The sequence below is a fragment of the Podarcis raffonei genome, chromosome 3, assembly GCF_027172205.1.
Source record: "Podarcis raffonei isolate rPodRaf1 chromosome 3, rPodRaf1.pri, whole genome shotgun sequence".
In the NCBI taxonomy this organism is placed as follows: Eukaryota; Metazoa; Chordata; class Lepidosauria; order Squamata; family Lacertidae; genus Podarcis; species Podarcis raffonei.
This window is the reverse complement of record NC_070604.1, coordinates 47781362-47806798: the sequence shown is the minus strand read 5'-3', so window position 1 is coordinate 47806798 and position 25437 is coordinate 47781362. Positions and strand designations below refer to the sequence as shown.

At 42.3% G+C, this 25437-nt stretch overlaps 1 protein-coding gene across 3 annotated transcripts in view; it reads right to left on the bottom strand.

Annotated features, from left to right (window-relative positions):
* FUT9 (fucosyltransferase 9) overlaps positions 1-23921 on the bottom strand; it is a 52854-nt gene extending 28933 nt beyond the window's left edge. For 2 of the 3 annotated variants that reach the window (XM_053381495.1, XM_053381496.1), the window contains exon 1: positions 23274-23921. In XM_053381495.1, the coding sequence (XP_053237470.1) occupies positions 23274-23415 (142 nt within the window). In that variant the 5' untranslated portion in view covers positions 23416-23921. Of the gene's footprint in view, positions 1-22456; positions 23179-23273 lie in introns of those variants that run through there. The other variant, XM_053381497.1, reaches the window with a different exon arrangement.
* Between the last annotated feature and the right edge of the window lie 1516 nt (positions 23922-25437).

The following is a 25437-nucleotide window of genomic DNA, read 5'->3' as shown; positions in this document are numbered from 1 at the left end:
GCACCCTACTTTAGGTTCTTCCAGAAATATTCATTAAAAATATATTTTAAAAAGGAGAGATACAGATATCAGTAAATACAAGTTACTACTTGTTTTTCCACATTTACTGCTGCAGTATTTTGTAAGCCAAGCAAATGGCTATGGTCTTCCCAAATAAAATAAAAAAACCTCTCAGATGTCTGACTAACATCAATTATTACTCTAATAGACATGATCTTTTCCTTTCAAGGCACTTCCCAAATATTGATGATTTGGGGTTAAAGCAACAGCTCTGAATTGATGGATGACTTTCTGGTGAGGTTTGAGATACTGGTGACATTTTCCCTCCTTCACAGTGGAGAAACTGATATAGATGGTCTGTCCTTAGAGACTTGTGGAATCTCACTGATGATTTGTTAATTATTCTATATGTTTTATGCTGTATTTGTGATATTCTATTACAATCTATTATGTTATTCTTATTTATTGTTTGTAAGCTGCTTTGGGATTCCCTGCTCATTGGGAGAACAGGAAATGGATCTGGAACACTTCAAAGCAGTACCATTGCTCCCATGTGTCTTCCTGCTTGGGCTGTCATTTTGTTAAAGCTGTGGTCTTGCTCTTGTAGTTGATCTGGGCGGAAAAGGCAGGTTCCCCAGGAAAAAATAATTCCTTATGAGGTGTTATGGAATGATACATTTGGTTGCCTAATTATCACAAAAGGGGGGTGGGTCTGGGAAGGGGTGCCTCTGTCCTGGAGACCAAGCAGGGGCTAAGTGGTGGCCCTGTTGGGTTCATCCCAATTAGCTGTATGCCATAGTGTGACTCCAGAGGCGGAGCTAGCTGCTCTGGCACCCGGAGTGGCACACGTGGTGTGCACCTAGGGGTGGGGCTAGCTACCCGTGGGGTGAGGCGAGCGTCCTTTCCCTTACTGACTTCTGATTAGGAGAGTCCTTCGCGGTTAAGGAGCCACTACCGGGATTCTGAAACCCTCTGAGAAACTCTTCCAAAGATAGGATGCTGCACTTCTGTCCGGATGGATAGACAAGAGGTTGAGGAGAGGAGAAAGCTGAATTGGAGAAAATCCTAGACCCAGAAGGACTTTAACGATGGTTCCCTGCTGCGGGGGCTAATCTGGAACTAGAGTGGTGGAAGCCCTGACCTCCCTGAAAGGGCCGCTTCCCTTAGTAACACGCCGTGGCTGGGTGATCCCCTGCATATCTCTCACACTTGTGCGGGTACTTACAAGACTGCCTTTGGCATTGCCCTTTATTGAATTACCAGCACACCTTACGTTTTAAATCCTTTCTAAGGTCCAGCTTTCCAGTGTGATACACCTCTGATGGCTTCTTCCTGACATACGGGCTAACTGCCAGATGCTAAGAGCGGCGGCCTCCCCAGAAAGGGCGTAAGCCATTCTGACTCATCATCACCGGCTGATGAGGTGCCTGATTCTGGAAGCTGGACCCTGGGCTGCCTACTCTGCAAAGAACTAGAAGAACTGGAAGCAACCAGGCTATTGATACGGGCCGGCAGCCTCCACGCAGGCGCCCCGATGCGTTTCTGAAAGTCGCCGAGCAAGCCTGAGACCTAGTTTGCACAGCCGCCATTCCTGTCTGAGGGCTTGGGCCTGCACCTGGGTAGTTTAAAGGCTGGCCACTGGTTTGCGAAACAAGGAAGTAAGAAACACAAGGCAAATAGAACTAAAGAACAGCTAGGAGAAAGTGCTGTTCATAGTCAACAATGAATGATCTGAAGGCATTGAGGAACTGCGAAATGGGTTTGGGTTTATTATTACGACGGTTGCCATCTGCAGTGTGTGCTGGTACTGCACCCGTGTGCTTCCTCTTGGGCACCATGAGCTGCTCTGTGCACTAGTAAAATGTGCCTACTATTTATTTTGTCACTAATTATTTTATTTTATTTTAAATTTAATTTTCATTTATTTATTTATTTATTTATCTATATTTTTAATATTAATTATTATTATAATTTTTTATTTTTATAATTATTATTATTTATTATTATTATTATTTATTATTATTTATTTATTTTTCAAATTTATTTTATTTTATTATTTTATTTTATTATTGTTGTTGTTATTTTTAATTAGTATTAATATCACCAATCAATTAATAACTTGACTGTAATTAAATGTCAGTATACAATTATTGTGCATCAATAAAGTTCAGAGCACGGTTGATGAATTAATTATTAATCGATAGTATCTCAATTAATAGCCAATGGATTTATAGCCATGAGTAGAAATTACTATTATCAATTGCTCCACGTAACTGCTGACAAAATGAACAAGCTATACGTCACTTAACTGCACCGCTTGTATTTATTTATATTTATTAAATCACAACCCAGCAAGAGTTCAAGCAGCAGCGCTCAGCTACATATTAGCACCTGGCTCCAAGGAACAATCCCATACAAAAAGCAACCCCAACTGCAGTCAAACAGAATTAGAAGATAATTGCCTACAATAAAAAGTTGCCCCTTTTAAATGATAGGCAAATCTAGGCGCAAAGCATTGCCAAGTAATCAAACAGAATTGAAAATAACTGCTTACAAGGAGATGCTCAGAAGCTGCAGCCAAATTAAGAGAAAAGGAAATCAATAAGATTCCAGGCCCACACCAGTGGCCCTCTGAAAAGGAGGGGTGAGGTTGCTCTTAAGGGGAATATCTGGGGAAACTTACACCAAACAAAGGAAACTTTGCCAAACAAAAAGGTAGCCGTGTTGGTCTGCCATAGTCAAAACAAAAAATTTTTTTCCTTCCAGTAGCACCTTAAAGACCAACTAAGTTAGTTGGTCTTTAAGGTGCTACTGGAAGGAAAAAAAATTTTTGTTTTGCCAAACAAAGAAAGTAAATTTTTGCCCACAAGGTGGCTCAAGACCAGTTGATGGAAATAAAGGTGCTTAAATAGACAAAAGGCTGCAATTGGTCAAACTGCTGGTTAGTTAAACTGACAATGCAACTAGAGCTGCTGAACTGCCAGGTGCTTAAAGACAATGCCTCACAATCTGCCGGTCACTCAAAGAGCAATCAAGCCTGCCCAACAGTTGAAAAACCTGTCTGGTAACTGTGATGACTCAGGCAAGAAGCAAAGGGAAATCCAAAGACGCCTTTTTTTTTTTAAGGTTAATGTGATGTATCTCTTTCCTGAAAGGGTGGGGGGTGTAGGGAGGGAGGAGGGGTGTAGGGAGGAGAAGGAAAGCGTGGGGGGGGGAGTTTGGAGGGAGGAGGGGTGGAGGGAGTAAAATGAAGATGCGGGGCAAGGAAAAAGTTTGAAGAAAAGGAAAATAGCTGTCCTTTATAGTGAGCCAAAATGAAGTGGAAATATAAACCGTGAGTTAACCTGGACTTTTTAGTAAGGTACTATAAGCCGAAACCTTTTTTGTTGTTGTTGTTTAAAAGCAGTTTTCTTTAGGGAGCCTGTACTGGCAAATGCAGCCAATGACAAGAACCAGGCAAAGGCACACCTTCAAAGATTCTAAACGTATAAACGTGCAGTGCTGAGGAATGGTTCCCTGATCATAAACCCTGAATTGTCCACCCCAAGCCCTGCCTTATTTCTTCCCCCAAACATCAAGCGAAGGGGGGGGGTGGCTTAGAGAAACCAAGAGGGGTGAGGTTTAAGTGCACAATGTATTCCAAGCCCCAGCAGCCTTTAAATTTTACAGTGGGCTCCCGATTTAAGTGGTACTAATGGAAGGGATGGCAGGGTAAATTAAACCCACGCTAGAAGAGTAATAATCAATAAACGGCAGGCACAAACACACGCTGCAAGCACACACACACACACACACACACACACACACACGACTTAAAATTGGAGAGGAGCCCTGAGGATCATCGGGTCCAACCCCAGCAATGCAGAAATATTTAGCTGTCCCATACAGGCTCTCAAGGACAATGGAGGGGGGAAACACATAAGCACCCTGGCCAACAAATTAAATGTAAGGCAAACCCACTCAGTCACCCAGACCAGCCATGCAATTGGACAGGCAAGGGCAATAGAGGGGAAAACATACAAGCATCCTGGCCAAAAATTAAAATAAAACGCACAGCCACCAAGGCAGAGGCAGGGGAAGGAAAGCGAGGAGACGAGGAAGAAAGAAAGATGGAGACACACTCACACTCAGACCTCGCTGGGGGCACGTGCTGGGCACAAGCAAATCAAGCACCAGGAGTGGGGGGAAATAGAAGGTTAAATGTAGGTTTTTACACGGAAAAGAGGACACAGCAAGGCAAACCTGGATGCCTGGGTTTTTAAAAGCAGTAAAGCAATGAGCGCACGCAAGCCTCTTAAAGTTAAAAGGCATGCAAGGAACCAGACCCCCCCCCCGACTCCAAACCTCATGGCTCTTCTCTGTGATGACTCTCCTAGCTGATGACTCGCTGTGGGACGATGACGACTGAGGAGGAGGCGGAGCTGGAGCCGCAGCATTAAGCTGCTAAACACGCCCCCCGGAGACACCTGGTTGGCTGCCTCCGGTGGGCGTGGGCGCCAGCCAGGTGAGGAGGGACGGGGGCTAAGGCCCCCGGCCAGGGGCGGAGCTCGGGCTCCCACCCACAACCACTCCCCTCTCTTCCAGGGAGGAGAGTCTTTGTAAGCTGCTTTGGGATTCATTTGAATGAAAAGTGGCATAGAAATATAATAAAACAAAATATGCCCATGTGATTCCTAAAATTGGCTGGGGGGGTAGTGAGAACTCCTAGAACAGCACATGGCAGGACGGGGGTTGTTCTGCTTGACAAGCTGATATGCTGCAGAAGACAGAACTTTTGTAATAGCATGATGTTGAATGCCTTGGTTTTTGCCTCTTGAACTCTGTTTAGTATCTCATTTCTATCTTGGCCTACCAAGCCTTTCCTCCTAAGTTTTACTCCCATCCTCCAATAAGTTCATTTATTTTATTTAAATGCAAACTTCTACCCCACTATTCTAATGCATGCACTTCATTCAGCGTGGTTTACAAGTATAATTAAAACCATAACTTCTAATGAAATAGCAATATACAAAGCAAGCACTGAGTTCAGTAGATACAAATAAGAATAAACAGATTCTTCTGACTCTATCTTCTGAATTGGTGTGTCCTGGCTCTGGTCTGACATAACCATAATTTGACAGTTCCATTATAGTTAGGTGAATAAGGAGCATTTGCATGTTCTAAACAGAAGTGACAGTTTCAACCTGTCTAGGACATAGGGAAATAATTAGCAGTCATTTTCTGATGGACTTAGATGCGTAATAAAAGCAAGTCTTAGTGGCTACTGATTTAACAAAAGCAAGGTACGAACAAAAATGGATTCAAAATACCACTGTGGGAAACTACATGTCCTAATTTGATGAAATGCAAAAGGCATCTTGCACAATTTTTTGATCTCAGGAAAATGACACTCCAGCCAAATTAACTGAAGGTAACTAGAAGCATAAGCCTTTTGCAAATGTTCTGTTCATGTCAGCTGTAGGTGTGGTATGAATTACAGGCCACTGTGTGGGCAGTCATTAAACACATGAAGGTTTCTGTGTTGCAAAATGGATCTTCAGACTCTGCAAACTAGATGTGCAGAGCAAATTAAGATAAATCTTAAAACGCGTACTTGTATTGTTAATTTATAAAGCAGGGATAGGGGTCTACTCTATACTGCAAAATGAGCATGTGAGAAAACAGAGTTAAATTTGCTCCTTCTTTCACCACACCTTGCTGTGCTGTGTAGATTTATGGCATTTTCTCCCTGCCTGGCTCACTTCCAGTACTAAAGGTAGGCTGGGGAAAATATGACTTAAAAGAGCACAACTTAGCTAGGCAAGATGGAGGAAGGCTGGATTTTGTTTCTTTCCTTGTGAACGCCTTTGATTGTGTAGCAACTAGACCCTCATCCTTGTTTTATACTACATTAATAAGGCAAACTTATACAAAAATGAGACACAACTGCCCCACACATTGCATTTGACTGTAAAGGCCACTACATGGGGGAAATATACTTAATCCTTTCAATTTTTGCCATTTTTCTACTAAAAGATGAGCTCAAATAACTTAACTTTCCCTAAAATAAACATATATGGGTACCTGAGAACAAAAAGGGTGGGTGGTGACTTCTGCTTTAATCTGCAGTCTCTATATGGTTCAGCACTAAGTGGTGACTCAGAGAACACAGAGCTACTGGGTGACAGGGACTTAAATCCCAATCATGTACACCTTTATTTCTAAATAAATTATACTATAGCTTTAGGGTGCTAATGAGTCCTTAGCACAAATTATTTCCCCCTCCTTATGACAGTGATATTGTTTTACTTTCTCTTTTAGTTTAATGTAGGAAAGTCCCTGAAACTTTGCACATCATAGGAAAATGTTCTGCAATGTATATTATTCCTCATCATTATATTTATTCATCCCACAAAACCAACAAAATATTAGATCATACCATTACATTTAGGGTTTTTTTAAAAAAAATGTGCCTCCCTTGTATTATATGGAGTTTGTGGTGATGTCATTTTGGTATTGCTGCAGAGCTAGAGAAGATGTATTAATTCAGCCACCAATGTTTTGGACAAAGCGTTGTGCTCCATTGTACGGAATTTAATGTCTATATGTTTGTTCCTTGTTCAGTGGAACTTCCATAGTGCTCAGTTGCTTTACTCAAAGTAGTTTTGTCCTTTGCTTCAAAGCCTGACCATTTCCCACTATTGCACTTCATGTTATCAAACTTCCAGTGCTCATGAACAGAGTTCTCCTTTCATAACTCCTGTGATTGCTCTCATTTCAGCAAAAGGAAATCCAGCATTTTTACTGAAAATTAAGCTGACATGTTCATTATACCACCCTTTTTACTGAATGAAACATATTCACACAAAAGAAAGCTTGTCTAGGGCATCTGTTCATAAGGAGGTACTGTTTTCCTGGGAACTTGAAAAGTTTTACCTATTGACAAACGGGAGAAGCAAAATGGAACAAAACTGAATGCAACTAAATGTGCCTCAGATTTCCAAAGGTGAAATCAAGGGTGATCAGTTACATTCTCCACTACCACTGACCCTTTAAAGCTATTGAAAAGAAAGTTTAAATATTAGACAAATGGGAAGTAAGAACTTCACAATGGAGATCTGACATTTCCTTATCTTCTAATAATAGTTTAGAAGATATTACACAAAGGAGGATTTCTTAATCACTTCATAGCCAAAAATTTGAAAAGAGATGTGCAAAAAGTCATTGAGGTTTTTATAAGATTGTTGATGCTAAAGATTTGCAAGGTATTGAGGCTACAGACATACCCAGTTCCAGTTACTGGGACTCCCATCAGAATGTTAGAGAGCAAAATTAGGAAAGAACTGTTTTTTGCTGTATTGCAGCAAGAGCCACCCAAAGGAGTACAATTTTTAAATTATCGCTGCTAAAATATATGTTAGGCTGCATTAATCTAATAACAATTTTCTAATATATTTTTTCTGCTGCATTCATATGCCAAGATTCAAGCCCATAAAAGTGTTGTTTTTTTAAATGAAAGCCTAACTTTAATTCAGTGGTTTAGCTGTCTTCAACGATAATAATTCAACTTGATATAATTAGAATTAAGGATCTGCTTTCAGCCAGACACAGTTGCATGTTATTTACAACAAATCTACTTATTTATGGAATAATTCAGTTTAATATTGCATCTTTTATTATTGTTGTGTAGACAGAAGGCATCTACTTGTGATTTAATGAAATTGCATACAGAGGGGTTTCTGTCGTTTGCTACACTTAGGTTTAATCATCCTGTTCTGTATAGTCTAAATAAAACCTTCCACATTCTAGAACCTGCAAGTGAATATGCTGCAGGCTACATAGCTTATAGTTTAATTAGCATCAATAGGCTCCACCTACTGGTGAATAAACCCTCCTTTTTAGGCTCACCCCTCTCTGAGTGGGTGGAGTCAATTGCTGTGATCCAATGCCTAAGCCAATACCTTTTCACTTGCTGTAATCAATAAAGTTGTGGCCTTTTCTTGCCCATTAACCTTATCTTACGTGTCTGGTGTCTTCATTCCACTAAGCAGGGGTCAGGCCCTCGAACCACAAAGACTCTCCTCCTGGCAAGAGGGGAGTGGTTGTGGGCGGAACCCGAAGCCCGCCTCACGCAGCTGGCGTTAAGCCCCCTGCCACCCACTCACCTGGCTGGCACACCACGCCCACAGGTGAGCGCCCAACCGGGCAGCTCGGAGGGGGCGTGGTTGGCAGCTTAACTTGCTGCTGCGCCAGCCATGCGGCCTCATTGTCTACCTGCCCGTTGCGAGTCATCCACCCTCCACTCCCTTAGAGCTCAGGGTTCCAGTTTCTCTCTTGGCCTTGCTATGGACCTTAGGTTGGTCGCCCTGGTTGTCCGGGGGGCCTGGTAGGAATTTTTCCATTTGGCATTAGGCTTTGTGGTTTTTTCGCCTACCTTGTAGCAACCGTCACAACTTTTGTGGTATTGGTGGGTAGGTTAGGCATTGGAATGTGTTTGTGGTGTGTGGAAGGGCTAGGTGTGGCCATCGCCTACGCCTTCAATTTTTGGGTATTCCGTTAAAGGAATCCGGCGGTCATGGATACTGTCCAATGCCTGTGTGGCGGGGGGCCATGGCACAACCCTCGGTGACATCAGGGGAGAGCTTATAGTTGAATTAGCATCTACAGGCTCCACCTACTGGTGAATAAACCCCCCTGTTTTACACTCACCCTTCTCCAAATGGATGGAGTCAATTGCTAATGCCTAAGCCAATGCCTAAGCCAATACCTTTTCACTTGCTGTAATCAATAAAGTTGTGGCCTTTTCTTGCCCATTAACCTTATCTTACGTGTCCGGTGTCTTCATTCCACTAAGCGGGGGTCGGGCCCTTGAACCACAAGTCACACTTCTCTGAAGTCTCTCAGCCCCACTCACCTCACAGAGTGTTTGTTGTGGGGGAGGAAGGGAAAGGACAATGTTAGCCGCTCTGAGACTCCTTCAGGTAGTGATAAAGAGGGATATCAAATCCAAACTCTTCTTCTAATAGCCACACCAAACCTCAAAGATTGGCCTGCCAAGCTATTGCTAGTGAGCCACACCCACCTTTACAGTGCCTGATGACGCCAGGTATGGGAAAGTTCAAACTGCAGGTCCTGCAATGTGCACTCATGATTCTTCTTTTGCATGCAAAATCCAGTGCTTCTGGAGTTTCTGCACATTTTTCTGTTGCCCTGATACTTCCTTTATAGCTCCAACTTGAATACAAGTCACAGATAAAATTTACAATCTACTGGTGTTATATGATACTTTGTGATTGACAGGTGGGTGGCCCTTTCCGTATGCCAAGGTGATCCGTGAAAAGCTGGTAATTTCTGGCTGGTTGCATTTCCCCACCTGTCACATAAAACACAGGGCAAACGCTAAGTATTGCAGGTTTGCAATGTCAAATAATTTTGGAAAAGAAAAGAGAAGGAGCCCTGCAATTATTTATTTTAAATTGGGATGCTTAAATGCTTACCAGCCACCACAGAATATTTCAGTCATTCCTCCAACCTTTGCCAGTGGCTTAGCAACAAACTAGATGTGATTGCACAAGAACATGCTGAAAATGAGTACTCCTATGTAAAAAGAGGGAAAAGCCCTGCCCAGTTAGAACAGCAAGCCATGTCAAACAATACACATCTTTTCCTGTGTCCCTCCATGTACTTTTGGTATCCAAATATTACCAAAATAAGGAAAACAATGACAAGATGATACATGGTATGGATGGAATTAATGGAATGCCTTCCACAACAAATACTCTGACCATGGCTCCCTTAAAGCTCTACCTCACAGTTTGCAAATAATAATATGGGCACAGCATATTCTAGAGGGCAAGGAAAACATTAATTGTATAATTAATTATTATGAGGGGAAAATAAATATTTTACAAAGCTGCACAGCAAGGCGAAAAATCATAACTGCTGAGTGCAATAAACACTCAAGGAAAGCAAAAGAAAATTATATCACTGTGACATTTTCAAATTAAAAGCAAAAAAGTCAAAATTGCATCTTCTAGTTCAATCATGAACCTTTTATTATAATGCAATGTAGAAATGTTGGTTGAGGTGGCCAAGTAGATGACATCCCTTCTAGAAAGTGCTGTCAAAAGTGGGTCTACTTCACATTGCTACATAAGAAGCCATGATAGCCCTATTAAAAAACAAAACAGTCAAAGGAGCAAAGGGATATTAGTCTCATGTTCACCTGGATCCTGTATATATGCTCTCAAAATAATAAAGGTAAAGGGACTCCTGACCATTAGGTTCAGTCGTGACCCACTCTGGGGTTGCGGCGCTAATCTCGCTTTATTGGGCAAGGGAGCCAGTGTACAGCTTCCGGGTCATGTGGCCAACATGACTAAGTCGCTTCTGGCAAACCAGAGCAGCGCACGGAAACACCGTTTGCCTTCCCGCCAGAGAGGTATCTATTTATCTACTTGCATTTTGATGTGCTTTCGAACTGCTAGGTTGGCAGAAGCAGGGACCATGCAACGGGAGCTCACCCCGTTGCGGGGATTTGAACTGCCAACCTTCTGATTGGCAAGTCCTAGGCTCTTGTTTAACCCACAGTGCCACCTGCGTCCCCTCAAAATAATATATCTGCATTAAAAGCTTCTCTGAAACTGTCCAAATTCAGACACTATTTGTGGACTGTTATATGAAGCCTAATGTCTATAGGTGACTTGCTAGTCTTAGAGTGAAATATAGAGCCCATGATAATAAATACATAATTTATATTTCATTTGCTATACAGAATCTATTTCTAACGGGCTAACCTTTTCTTGTTATACAAGAAAATTTCTGATTTCAACAGAGATTAAAACTGCATGTTATCACTGATTTAAATGCTTCTTTGTGTTAACAATTATCTGCAGCATATTCTTCACTGTTCAGAGAACTTCTTATAAATTTATTTACTTTTAAAATAAATAGATTTTACCCCTACTGTGGGATTTTAATCACATTTCTAACTACATATAATAATCAACATTATTTTGAAAATAATTTTATTCATTTCAAATGTTTCTGCTATAAAGAAGTCTACACCAGACCAAATAAAATGACAACCATCCTAAACAGTTTATGAAGTAGTTTGAGGGAAAAGGTCAAATGCCAGGCATGCCACAGAAAGATATACTGAAGGGAAGCACGTATGCCAATTAAAGAGCTTCAGTTTCAGATGGATTAAGGACTGCTGAAATGCCCCTGGTGTAATTTACAGATGGTAGTGCCACCACCACCTGTATTTTAATACTTTAGTCTGAGCACATAGAATCCAGACCTACAGTATCTCAAAGTGAAGAGCAAGAGATCAGCTCTCCTCCTAATAATTAAGTGCCTTGAGGCAATAGTCAGTGTGGGCAAGACTGCCCAAGCAAAGGCTCAATACTCAACCTCAGGTCTCTAAGATAGTTATTAAAGCAAAAGAAACCTTATGAGGAGTAAACCTGAGAAGATATTTCATTTTGTAAACCTGAGAAGATATTTCATTTTGATCCAGATATTTCATCTGGATCAACTCAGTGAAACCATTTTCTTTTGGATTTATGCACACCTCAGGTGATGTTTCTGTTCCTTGCTGTTATGGAGGAACAAAGCCTCTAGCAAACATAGTGACAAGAGGGTTGAGGCTTTGGGTACTGTTACAATGTTTAAAAGAGTAAAATGTGTAACTTACTCTCTGTGGGTTGTGTCCAACTAAGCCATACTCAGAGTAGACGCATTGAAATCAATGGACTCAAGTTAGTTGTGATTAACAAGGCCATTGATTTTAAAGGGACTTAGTTGGATATAGCATTATGTTTGAACATTAACAATAATAAATTCCTTTGGCGAGGATTCCTACCTTGATAGCATCTAGTAGTGCAGATGGAGAAGCAGGATCTTAGCAAAATATTTTTCAAACTTGCTGCTGCTGTTGTGGCTCTCAAATAGTACTTAGTAAACATGTGAAGAATAGTACACTAGCAAGGCAATTCTACCATGCATGTATGGCGTGGAATGGGTGGTGGCAGATAATCTAACATAGAAATTGCCATATCTGCTGCCAGGCAATTTTGCTTTGGGCAAGGCAGGAGGTGAGTGCATAGAAGTTTTTTACCCCCTGAGTCACACCTGTGACTCTTCACCAGTCTGACTCATCTTTGCCACTTGGCTTCCCTCCTACCCTGTTTCAGCTTTTCCCTCTGATTCTGGACTTCTCTGCCACAGACATTCCCAGCTCACTAAGCCCTGTAACCCCTTCAGCTTCCAAAACCTCCTCTTCCAATTCTTCTCCCTCTTCTCCCTCTGCCCACTCATCATTGTCCCACCAAGACAACTTGGACTCTAAGCCATCTTTCCTTCCACCACCTCTCTGCATCCAACTAGTCCATGACAAGCAATGGATATGTTATACTGATTAATAATAATGCTCTTAAAATATAACAGTTACCACCCCCCCAAATACTCTTATTGTATAGAATAATGTTAAACAGTGCAATACCAAAAATGATGTGAACTAAACTGTGGCCAATAGTCCACGTGCCAATTTTGGAATTAATTTTAAGAATTTTCTACATTAAATTAGATAAGAGCAGAACAAACCCCCAAAACAAGAAAGAAAGAAAGAAAGAAAGAGGCATATAAATAGGGAAATCTGTTCATTCTTATCTGAATATGCATATGCTGCAGTCAATGTCTAAATTTTGATATTCACAAAATTCAACCAGTATTGTCAGTATTTACATGTGCCTGCCAACATTCATAACATTTTGAGCGTTCACTATAACATAAATCACAACAATTTCATCAGTATAAATTCCTGTTTTGCATTTTGTATGGCTTCCTGTAACAAGTAATGCAACACACACACACACACACACACACACACAAAACCAACAACTGCTAATTTCTATGAATATGTTAATAAGTATTTAAGAGATTGCAATTCCCTGATTCAAATATTGAAGATCACACTATTATATTTGTGTTGCTAATGTCTCTACTGAAAACATTTAATAGCATTTTAAAGAAACAAAGTATATAGATATGTGTTCAAAAATTGTAACTGAGCAAAAAGTTACTCCAATTATCTTATCCTTAACTGTCTCAACTCCTGAAGCTCAAGGTGATGAAGGCAAAACTCTAGCTTCACTCGCATGCTTTCAACAGCACTTAAAAACACTAATGAGGGAAGGAATGCTCTAGAAAGCTGGAAAGTACATACAATGCCCACCAAAATTCTCTTTATTGTGCTGTAGGGGAGAAAAAGCAAAACTTGTACCCTCTGATTTGTGTCTCCTCCTCCTGCTGGACAATGCTAGTATGTATATCATGTTTCTAGTGATGTATGGAAGTGAGAGCTGGACCATAAAGAAGGCTGATCGCCGAAGAATTGATGCTTTTGAATTATAGTGCTGGAGGAGACTCTTGAGAGTCCCACGGACTGCAAGAAGATCAAACCTATCCATTCTTAAGGAAATCAGCCCTGAGTGCTCCCTGGAAGGACAGATTGTGAAGCTGAGGCTCCAATACTTTGGCCACCTCATGAGAAGAGAAGACTCCCTGGAAAAGACCCTGATGTTGGGAAAGATGGAGGGCACAAGGAGAAGGGGACGACAGAGGACGAGTTGGTTGGACAGTGTTCTCGATGCTACCAGCATGAGTTTGACCAAACTGCAGGAGGCAGTGGAAGACAGGAGTGCCTGGCGTGCTCTGGTCCATGGGGTCACGAAGAGTCGGACACGATTAAACGACTAAACAACAACATATCATGTTTCAAGTAAAGAACATATGATATAACTCTGCTTTTGGATAATACTCACCTTGTGCCCAAGGGACACGTAGCTAGACGTCTCTCATATTAGGAATACTGTGAGTATTCACAGCCTTGTGAGTCATACCAAGCTGAGAATGGTACCCAAAATTCTACTTGCCTCCAAACTACCATTCTTATTCCCCTAAGGCATACCAATTTACCAATGGCAACAGGAAAGACAGAAGGTGGTCTTAGGGGTGTCATCTCCAACTGGGGATGGACTGGAGCCACTAATCTCATAAATCTGGGGTGGGTGGGGATGCTGCTTTTTTCAGATGGCATTCTTTCTGGCAGAAATTATGCCAATAGGATGGTCTCAGTCCCATCCCTGGCATGAGAATATGCTCTGTCAGTATTTGCTGCTGCCTCCAACACTATCACCAGTAAGTTTCTGGGTCCATGGGGACAGGGAAAAGGGACAGAAGGTGGTTGCTCCATGAACTTGAATTGCACTGACAAATCTTTAATCTTTTTGGGTTGAACCAGCATAAGGAAGAAATTTGGTCTGCTTCACATTTTAGTGCAAAACCCTTTAATTAATATGAAAAACAACAACACACAAACTGAAATGCAGCTATGCTTTGAAAATCACGCTTCTCTTTGAACAAGCAATGTTAAAAAAATGTGTATCAGGAGAAATTTGCATTAAAATGCTGGTGAATTTTAATGAGAACTTCTTTTTTTAAACATCACAATGATGTGGGAATGTGGAAAAGCGGACTTAAAATTGGAAATACAACAATGTGAGAGAAACCAAAATTCACAGATTTGTCCTTCCTTAGTTGAACCTTGGCATCCTTATGTAGTACTAGTCAACAGCAAGTGAAAACCTTTTCTACCCGACTATTTCTGTGAGTGTTTTAAATTAGGGGAGGGAGGAGTTTGCTGCTTCTTCTTTTGTGATTGTACTATATTGGCACGTTCTTTTGATGTATTTTTTTATTTGATTATTTTCTTGTCTTGTCTTGTTGAAATTTTAATTTAATTGCTTTTATCTGTGTATTCTAACCTAGGTGCAACTACATTTTCTGAGACAGTAGAAAATCCTTAACACATCTAAGTAGGCATCTTGCCAGAGCTGCCTGGCCATCCTCCAGAAGCAGTTCAAGACATATTCATTAGAACTGGCTTCTGGTGGCCAGGACCATATGGGATGAGGGTTTAATCCTTGGAGATTCCAGATCTAGCATAGGTGGGTCTTGAAACTACATGTTGTAGTAGTTTCCCCCTCATAATAAGAATGCTCCTGTTCAGGATTTCTGCTAGCCAACCATGAATTCATCCAGGATACTATATGACTGGAGTAAGGAACTGGGCTGGGCCAGTAGGTCACATTATTATCTTCCCCACCCCTCGAAGTCCAAGACTGACAGGTGGCTGGAGTCACCCACCCACTGATCTCACAGTGGTATCAGGTAGCCTACAGAACCTCCATTCAAAGCACTTTAGGGTCTTCAAAGGTCTCTTAAAGTTCTGGGCAAAATAGTGCTCATTTGCTTTGGAATTTGGACAAATTGGTTGCACTGGTCGAGCTGGTACCTTCCCCTTGTTTCCCCATTTGGGTTACAATCCTGTTGGCACTCACTACCTGAGTTCATTATTAAAGCAAGTGGCACTTTTACTTATTCTAATTCTGGGGAAAGTTACTAGAAAGGACTGGAAATGAATCTGTAAACATTAGAAAACTCAGTTTGCAAAAGTTGTTCCTAACTTTCCATTACAATTCCGTAAGAAGCCTGTTTTAATGTTGGGTAACATGGCAGAATAATAAGCCCTGATCAGATCCTAGTTTATTACATGGGTTTGTTAATCAACATTAAGCTAGAGTTCCTAAGTTTGGATGCAATGAAGAATTTGGGGTTAATGTAAGCAATGATCTCTATCCTGAAGCTGATGTACTAGTAGAGGAGGGGAGGGAGGAGTGTGGAGCCATGGCACTAGTTCACAGGCTGCAGATGAAATCGAAATGAATATCTGAACACAGCCAATTAATGCCTATATAATAAAACTGTCACTGCATAACTGGTACATTTATTCTCATAACATTACATCAGTCTGCAGGGCTGCCATATTTTATTCCCCATGACTTTAACAGCTGAACAGGCAGAATTCACAGATGATCATGTCCCCATCAGTACACTTGTTGAATTTCTGTCTGCCATGCAGAAGGTATAGACACAGAAGCTGTCTTAAGGGAGGCATCAATGCTTTCATGACATCCACATGAATTTCTCTAAGGCTGCTCGGCAGTGTGTGAAGTAGACCTCACTTGCAACTTGGGTGGTAGTCTTTAGGGAAAATAAGGGAAGAAACACTAGTGTTGTTCTGCCACACTTGCACATAACCTTGCACAAGAATTCACACAGTGTAAGTTTTTGTTGTAGGTGCCACTTGTTACATTCTATTTTAGAACTCTCGAAATGCAGGTTTTGAATTATTTAACTTATCAATGCATGCTTCAAAGAACTGATTTTTTATTTCATCATTCTCTGTGAAAACTGGTTATGTAAAAGTACATTCAAAATGAAAAATACAAAGAGGAAAAAAGGAGAAGCAATGGAAACAGCAAAAGTATATTGACCTTGGTAAGGTAAAAGTAAAGGACCCCTGATAGTTAAGTCCAGTCACAGATGACTCTGGGGTTGCGGTGCTCATCTCACTTTACAGGCCAAGGGAGCTGGCGTTTGTCCACAGACAGTTTTTCCGGGTCATATGGCCAGCATGACTAAGTCGCTTCTGGAGCAATGGAACACCGAGACCAGAGCGGTGCACAGAAACACCGTTTACCTTCCCACCAGAGCAGTGCCAATTTATCTACTTGCACTTTTTGGCATGCTTTCAAACTGCTAGGTGGGCAGGAGCTGGGACCGAGCAACAGGAGCTCACCCCATCACAGGGATTCAAACCACCGGCCTTCTGATCAGCAAGCCCAAGAGACTCAGTGGTTTAGACTACAGTGCCACCTGCGTCCCTGACCTTGGTAAGAGTACATACCAAATTTGTGATTTTCACCAAGACCTCTTCAAATTCATGTAATTAATGATGTGCCTCATCATCTTACTTAGCCTATGCAATAATAATAATTTTAAAATGCTGCAATGGTGTCTTCATTTACCCACTGTAGTAAGATTATCCATTTATTTAACAATCAGCTGAAATAATCCCCAGTGATTTCAGGGCAACTTACTTTCAAAAAAGTTTGTTTAGAATGAAGGTGTTGCAGGATGGAATTATTAAATCATCAAGCATAAGTCAAGGACAATAGTATTCATGAGTAATTCCTAATGGACATGTATAATATTGCTACTAGATCCCTTATGTCTGTGCATGATGTAGTCGATTAATACTGTCATAACATTGTCATTGTGCAGGCTTTATGCAATGCCACTGTAATTGCTTATAGTACATTGCCAGAATAAGAAACAAAAATGGTTGGAGTTGGGGAGTAGTGGCAAGGGAAATGCCAAACCTTTTTGATCTTATACTCTCCTCAATTACAATGTAATGTGACAAACCAACAGCAAATTTGGGCTAAATTAAAACACTCCCACCGAAACCAATGGTGAAACCAGTGTGAATGTCTCCATCATCAGCTCTCAACACTTTGCTCTCGTTTACATGAGAAAAGAGGATTTCAAATAACTAATCAAATAATCATGACAAAATACCAGGAGTATATAAGTCCAGCAAAGCAAAACAGCTCAATTATGATAGCACAGATCTACACCATGTCTAGAACCCTGGGAAGTGGGTCTTGGCTATGGATTTATTTATTTATTTAGCAAGTTTTGTATACAAAGTGATTGTAGTAAAACCCCAAAACAGTTTACAAATAGAATAAAATAACAGAATTAGTAGCAAAAAAATCGAACTATGTAAAACACTCAAAAACAATTACAATCAGCAATAAACTAAAAACCAGATTGAAACACATGTCCACAATCTATATGTTTGTATAGGCTTGCCAAAACAAAAACATTTTTAGCAAGTGTCGAAAGGAGTACACTGAAGGTGCCTGCCCAATGCCATTAGTGAAAGAAGCTACTCTACATGAACACAATGGAAACTGCACGGACAGGAATCTGCAAAGTCACAAGAAATGTATCTCACATCAAACCACGTTTCAGTACCACTGAAAGACCCAAAGATGATAACTTCATAGAAAGGGACAATGTCATCCTGCTCACCACTCCTGCTGCATCAAATCCAGCACTCGATGGTCAGTGCTACCAAGCAAGGACCAGACATCATGCTCCAAGCTATTTGCAGGCTTATGTTATATGAAGGAATCTGTTCTTCTGAATCATAGGTGAATTTTCCAGTTTTATTCCATTGCTTTATTTGTTTAGTTTTATTATTTTAGTTGCAGTTTTTATTGCACAGTTGTAAAAGTGTTGTCAAGTGTTTTAGGATTTCTCAACTGTTCTGCGGTTTTATATTTAGGGGAAAAGGAAGGGTGGAGGTGGACGGTGTTCTCGAAGCTACAAACATAAGTCTGACCAAACTGCGGGAGGCAGTGGAAGACAGGAGGGCCTGGCGTGCTCTGGTCCATGGGGTCACGAAGAGTCGGACACGACTAAACAACAACAACCTTTATGGAAAATGTAGGGTACATTTGTAAGCTTGGGATAATGAACTGAGCAGGGAAGGGGAGACCATGCCCCACAGCATTATATCTGCATTTCTTCCTTAAGCACCCAAAGAAAAGAGATGGAACTCCAAAGCACTCTTAACACATGACCATGGAGGGTCTCCATATCCCAGGCATGTCCAAAGTCCGTTTTGGGGGCTTAATCTGGCCTGCCGGTCGGTTTAATCCGGCCTCTGTGGTAGTTTATTTCCTGGGATAAAATCCTTAAAAAAGTTCAGCAACTTCAATCCTACCTTCACTTCATCAAATGTGGCCCTCTTTGAAAAAAGTTTGGACACCACTGCCATATCCCATAAATTCTGTCCTGAAACATGGGGGATTCAGTGTCTTAGCTTACAAAGTCTCCCTTATTTAACAGGTTGAATCAATGCCTCTCAAACAGGGGATATATGCACTTTGCATATACAGGGACATCATTGGCCACAAAACCCCAAACTAGCTCCATTATAAGTAAGTGATGTCCACCTGATTGTGTAATTAATTTCTGTTTGTGCAACATGACTTCCCCTACACTTTCCCCTCCTTGTAATCCCTCATGTGCCCTCCCATATGTGTTTCAGGGGGTCCCACAAACACACCCAAGCAGATTTGGGGAGTGTGCAGGGGGGCTGCAGGGAGCAAGAGAGGAAGGAAAAATCCAATTGTATTGGGCACAATGTTGGCTGTCACCCATTCTATTAAATCCCAAGTGATTTGAAATTGGTTATTCTGAAAGAGATGATTAATGTGATATAAATGTTTAAGGTTTATGATTTAAGTAGAAAAAATATATATGCATGTTTTAAAGAAAACTTTGTTGTTATCCTCTCTGGGTACAGAGAGAAAAAACACAGAAAGGCAGAAAAAACCCACAGCCAAATAATTTGTGAAAATTCATGTAATCTTTAACAAGAATTTGTACTAACTGCAATCATTTTGGAGATAAGGGTTGCTGAAACAAAACCTGAGAAGACCCTTAAACACTTGAAAGTTCCAAATATTATATAGTATTACAGTATTGTTATTTTCATTATATTCTTTATTGTTGTCTGTTCTGGTTATCACATTAATACTTTTCATGCCCTTGGAACCTCGAAAGGACTTTTTCTTTCCATTGCCTCTTTTTCAGTGAAGAATTTCAGCCACTGTTCTCTAATTCATTACAGAAGTTTATATCTTTACCTGTATCACACCATTTTAATGTTTTCAATAATGTTTCCAATATAATATCTTCTTCAGTTGTTCCAACCAACTGATTGCATATGATTAACACAGAATCACAGATGAGAATTCAGTAGCATTTTCCAAAACGCACCCCCCAAATCAACATCTGGACTCAGCTGCATTCTAGTTTTTTTAAAACACAGTAAATTCTCATAGTATTATTTTAAATATACATTTTGCTATATAACCCCCTGTACTTAAAATATTATTTCATGAAATAATATAATTCATATATTTCAGATATATGAAACTATCATTTAAGAGCATTAGGAGTGGAAATCTCTTTTATCCAGCATATTTCTTCCTCCCCACCCCCTTGCAGGTAAAATTAACCAATTTAGTCATACACATTTATAAACCAGTGAGATGATTGAGCACCCACCCCACTACTTCAGCCATCCACTCAGCCATAATGCTCAGCCATTGGCCTTGGACGACTTAACTTCTTACCTTGACAGAGATGTTACAAAGCCAAAGCGAGATAAGCATATACTGTTGAACTTTGACATTTTGTTTTAATAAATCAAAATCCAAGGTATATAAATAAAGAACACACACAGAAGTATGAATTGCCAGCCCAATCCTTCTTAAAAGTCAATAAGCCCCAAGCATCTTCCATATACCTGTGTTGAAGTATTATCCTAAACTCAGTCTATGCTAAAATTCACCTTCACCCCGTCAGTGATTATTCTGGTGCAGATATTCCCCAGGTATAGATGGCATACTAGAATTTCATGCTGATTCGGCAAAACCAATCTGGGTGCAGGTCACCATAATGAGTGCATCTCATATACCTAAAATGTGCTTGTGGATGGGGGCTAAACCTTTCTATTCAGCATCCAAGGCTGTTTCGTCATATCAGTGATCTTTGCAGAATTAAGCCTGCGTATGTTAATCTCTTAACAGTAGGTTGGCTGGCATTTGCTTGAAGAAGTGGGATCAATGAATTAAAATTGTTTCTCCTAGTCCTGCCTTAGTCTCCAATGGAGCTAACTATCTGTATGGTGGGTGCAAATGGAGAGCCCTCGTGCACAACAGCATGCAGGCATGCAGCCACCTGTCACACACAGAGGATCTCTAGATTGGGTCCAGTGCCTGGAGTTTTCCTAACTAAGCACCGTCATCAGAGTTTTATTGAACCAGCAGCAACAGGCTTATGTCAAACTGTAAGGTATCTGAAGCAACTGCTGCTACATGGATCATGGTGCCTGTTCATGATGTTGGTTCAGTTTAAGGGATAAAAGATCCAGCTGATATTTGCTTTAATGTAATGTACAATCCAATAACAAATGTTCCAATTAATTCCAATTTCTTAATAAATTACTTTATCTAACCAGTGTTTGTACTAAGGCAAGTCTGCAGAATTCTTCTTTGTCTATAGATGCAATTATTTCTTATTTTATTCCCTTTATTACTAGTACATAGCAATTATTCTACTTAATTTTTCATTCCCTATATTATGGTGAACATATTAGACACTTATTTTATTTTATTTTTGCAAACAAAGGCACTGTGTTGCATTTTCCATTTTATTTCTTCCTCTAGTTATTTTATTGTACTGTAGTCCTTTCCTATTCTCCATAGAACAAAGGTTTCTAAATATATGGAGGTAAACTTCTCATAGGTCTAGGCTGAAGTGGTACAAATGCAAAAGCCTTTAAAACGAGGGGGAGGTAGAATTCTATGTTTAAGTTACAACCCTTCACATGTGGCTAATGAAATAATGCTTACCTTAAAAGGGCGGGGGAAGGTGAAGGTTAAGATGAAACAAGGAACCACAAATGTAGCATTTGTATATATATGCATACAATGGTGTCGCGTGTGAAAATAGAGAACAATGAACCACAAATGCTATATTTTTTCTGAAAATATTTTTTTGGGGAAGAGAAATCAGAGCAATAGCTTTTGAGCTACAGCTTAATATGGTGATAGAAAAGCAAACCCTCCATGACATAACCATTACTAGTAATGACAGACTGACTCATTGCCATAAAAACCCATGGAACTGATAGTTTTGAACTACCAACAACGTTTCAACTATTAGCAATTACTACCTAGTTTTCAGCAATCCAGGAGCTCTCAAAAGTTACTGTCAGTGCTCACAAATCAAGCACAGGTTCACAAATCAAGTGCTACAACCTTGGTTTCTAGGTAGATACCAGTATTCAAAAAGACATTTCACTGTGCCTGTGAAACTTACTGTGTGTGAATGTGGTGTGTGTGTGCTTTTAAAGCATTCCGTCCTATAATCCAAAATCTATGCTGCTGCAGTATAAATGAAGAAAAGTCCCTTTGTCATATTGGACAGACACACATGCACTGAAAACCGAAAACCCAAATAGGAATTATAGTAGGATTACTACTACATGCTCCAATTTCTTCAGTTCAGCAGAACCATTATTACAATAAACACTGACTCAGGTGTGTGTGTGTATGCTCATATTTCAAAGATTACAAGATTGCAGAGTTACTTCAGCAACAGGCTCAAAAACCTATGTTTCTAGTGTAGCCAGCGATGCTGTCTATAAAGTAATGATGGGGTGTTGGGGGGGTGAGTGGAGAGAGAAACTGCTGTCATAACAACCCTTCCACAGAGCACTACTGAAATACTGAAAATAGTCTGAAAATACTACACAGCCTACAGCGATATAAAGGGAGGGGGAAGAGGAAAAAGGCATTTCAGTAATGCAACATCCCCATTCTCCCATCTGGAAGGAGACCTAAGAAGAGGGGTGGGGTGCTTTGGCCATTCATTCTTGGCGTCTCCTTCCTGCCTTCGCCCTGAGAGCATCCTAACGGCTTACCTATGACCCCCAATCACATCACCGCAGCCCTGGGGAGCCAGGTGTGCAGGGTGCCCTCTTCTTCTGCATAGATGGCATTCTTTGCTCAGTCGCGAGGAATGGTCCAGCGCTCCCGTGGAGAACTCCTGGCGCGAGCCCAGCCAGCTAGCGGGCAAGCAGGAATCTCTTTTAAAGACTTCATTGTACGGCAAGGAGCAGGAGGAGGAGGAGGAGGGAAAGGAGAGAAGCCTGCAAGGGCATGAAGGGACTGTCGAGGGGGGGAAACCTCCACAGCTCCTCTTCACCCACTTCTCTCTTTCGAAACAACCACCCCAAAAATCAGGAAAAGTTAATAGCTGCTCTGAAAGGAGCAGCTCTCAGAGAAAGGTCTCTTCGGTTGCGCTGAGGACTCAAAAGGGGTAAAAAAAGGATGAGCGAGAGGAAGAAGGGAAATGCCTCCTGGGTGCCCAGTGACCCCAGAGGCCAAGAGGGACACGTGCTATTCGAAAACCACGCTGGAGGGTTCTGGGGCGCTGGAGCCGAGGAGATTGGGAAGCTGTTGTTTCTATCCTCGTCCCAAGAACAGGCTCCCTTTCTCGCTCTCCTTCCCTCAGACGGTCTCCTCAGCTATGAGGGGCTGCCCAAAGGCGAGCCGGCTCCCTTTCTCTGCGGGGCAGGAATGCCGCTGACTGACTGACTTGTCCCCCTCAGGCAGCCGCCCGCCACTTGCCCCGAAGACCGAGAGCGCGCCAAAATGCACCCCTCGCCCGCCCCCCGCCGCCACCCCCTTCGCCGGCTAGAGCAGGTGCTCCGAGGGAGGAGCCACTCCTTCACTCACCCGTCCTCGGTGGGAAAAGGCGGGAGCGCAGCCGAGGCGCCGCCCTGGGGGCAGCGGGGCAAGAGGAGCAGCATGAGCAAGAGCGGGCGCAGGGGGGAGCGGCCGAGCCGGGGCTGCTCCTGCGCGCGCTCTCGCTGCCCATCCTCGGCGCCGGTGCTGGATGGAGGAGGCTCGGAGAAAGAGAGAGAGAGAAGCAGGAGAGGGAGACACGGAGAGAGAAAGGACTCAGCCTGGGGCTCGCGCACGCGCGCGACCGGCGGGCGCGCGACCGAGCGGGGGGGGGAGAGGGTGGCTGGGCTGCTGGTGGCGATGTGAGGCGCGCGCGGGGTCGCTGCTGCTGCTGCTGCTGCTGCTGCTGTGGAAGACGCCGGCTGGTGTCGCCGCGGTCTTCCCGCTTCGCCTCCCACCCCCCCACCCCCCTGCAGCGAAGCCTCGCGGTTTCGACCCGCTCGCCGAGGAAGTCGGAGCCGCTCGGCAGGGCTGGGGTGGGCGAGAAGGAGAGCCGAGGCTGACGGAGCGCGCAGGCAGAGGGGTCTCCTTTTGTGAGGGGCCTCCACCCCCTCGGTTTCTCACGGCCCCTTCTTGGCACCGCGCACCCACAGCAGCTCCTTCCGCTGGGAAGGTCGTTCTGTGGGAGAAGGGCAGCGAGAGCCCCCGGCCGCCCCCTCCCTCGCTCGCTCTCGGCTATGCGTCTTCTTCCCTTCCCGCTCGGCGCCCCCCGGTTCTCCAGCGCTTCCTCCTTTAAAAAAGGAGGCTATGCAAAAGGGTTATGCAAAAGCCAGGCAGAAGCATCCCTCATGGATGTGTGACACATCGCAAGACGGGCTTTTCCTTCCTCACTGCTATGATCATTTATCTCCCTTGTGTGTGGTTTTGCCACATCGCCTTTGTTGGCAACGACGTAACGCGCGTGCAACAATGAGGAGGCGAGGAAAGCGGATGGCTAAAGACATGTCCGTTTCAGATCGGAGAGGGGGGTGGGGTGGGAAGGCTGGATCTGCCTCTTCGCCTTTGCAAATAAAGGTATCATCCAAACACGGCGGGGGGCGCACGTCCGAGCTGGGCAGCCGAGCGTAAAGGCAGATCCAGCAGGAGCACCCGACGCTTGCGCACGTGCTGCTCTCAGTATTTGTTTTCTTGTCTAGCTGGGAAGGAAGAAAGGAGTTCGGGATACAGAAAGGATGCTCTGTTCTGAGCACTTATAATTCTAGCCAGCCAAACAGACGCAAGAAGGAGACCTTCTGAAAATAGAAACAGCCTTACACTGGGATCAGGAAGAAGTTTGCGATGCAGAGCTTTGCAGGAATGCACAGGACATCTCAAGGGATTTGTTAAAACTAACAAATAGTGCCATCAAGTAAATTTACGTTTAAGCCTATCAAAACGTATTTTGACGTGCAAGGCCCAAGGGGGGACGGAAATATATGGAAATTAGGCAAGCGGGTGCCGACAACAGATACTGGACTGTCAGCAGCTACCTAAGCCATACTTTTTCAATCAAGTGTAATTCTGAACACTGAATGCCTACAGCTCATACATATAGGAAGCTGTAATCCACACTGGTTTCTCGCTGCTCTAATTGGCTGAAAAGAACCACCTATGATGCACAGAGTGAATGATATCTGGGAGGAAAGTATCTGCTTTGTTTCCTCTGTGGCACTTCTTGAACTCTCTGCTCCGCTCAGGTTCTGGTGTTCTGCCTCATCCTAATTAAGGACTAGGTAAGACACACAACAGCAATGAGACAGAATTGAGTGGCACTGCAAAGTGCTTTGGAGCACAGATTTTTAAAACAAATCTAAATCGAAATGACACAAAAAAATAAAATTGATATATTGGCTAATAACAACAAAATAAAGGCAGAATACATTTGAATACAGTATAAGGTATATTTCAAAATACCATATGCTTAGACATGAATGTGGATAGCATTGCTATTTTCTTACCCTACCAGTATTCAGCTGGAAACTGAATACTATGATGATGATGATGATTGATTGCTGCTCCTCTCCCTCAGGTCCCAGGATGTGTTACACATTAACACAATACTAAAAACAATATAAAAAACAACTTACTAGACCAGATGAACATCTGGACTGGCCTACCATAGCTCCTCTTAGATTCTACAGTGTTACAACAAGAAGGGGTCAAATGCAAAAACGTG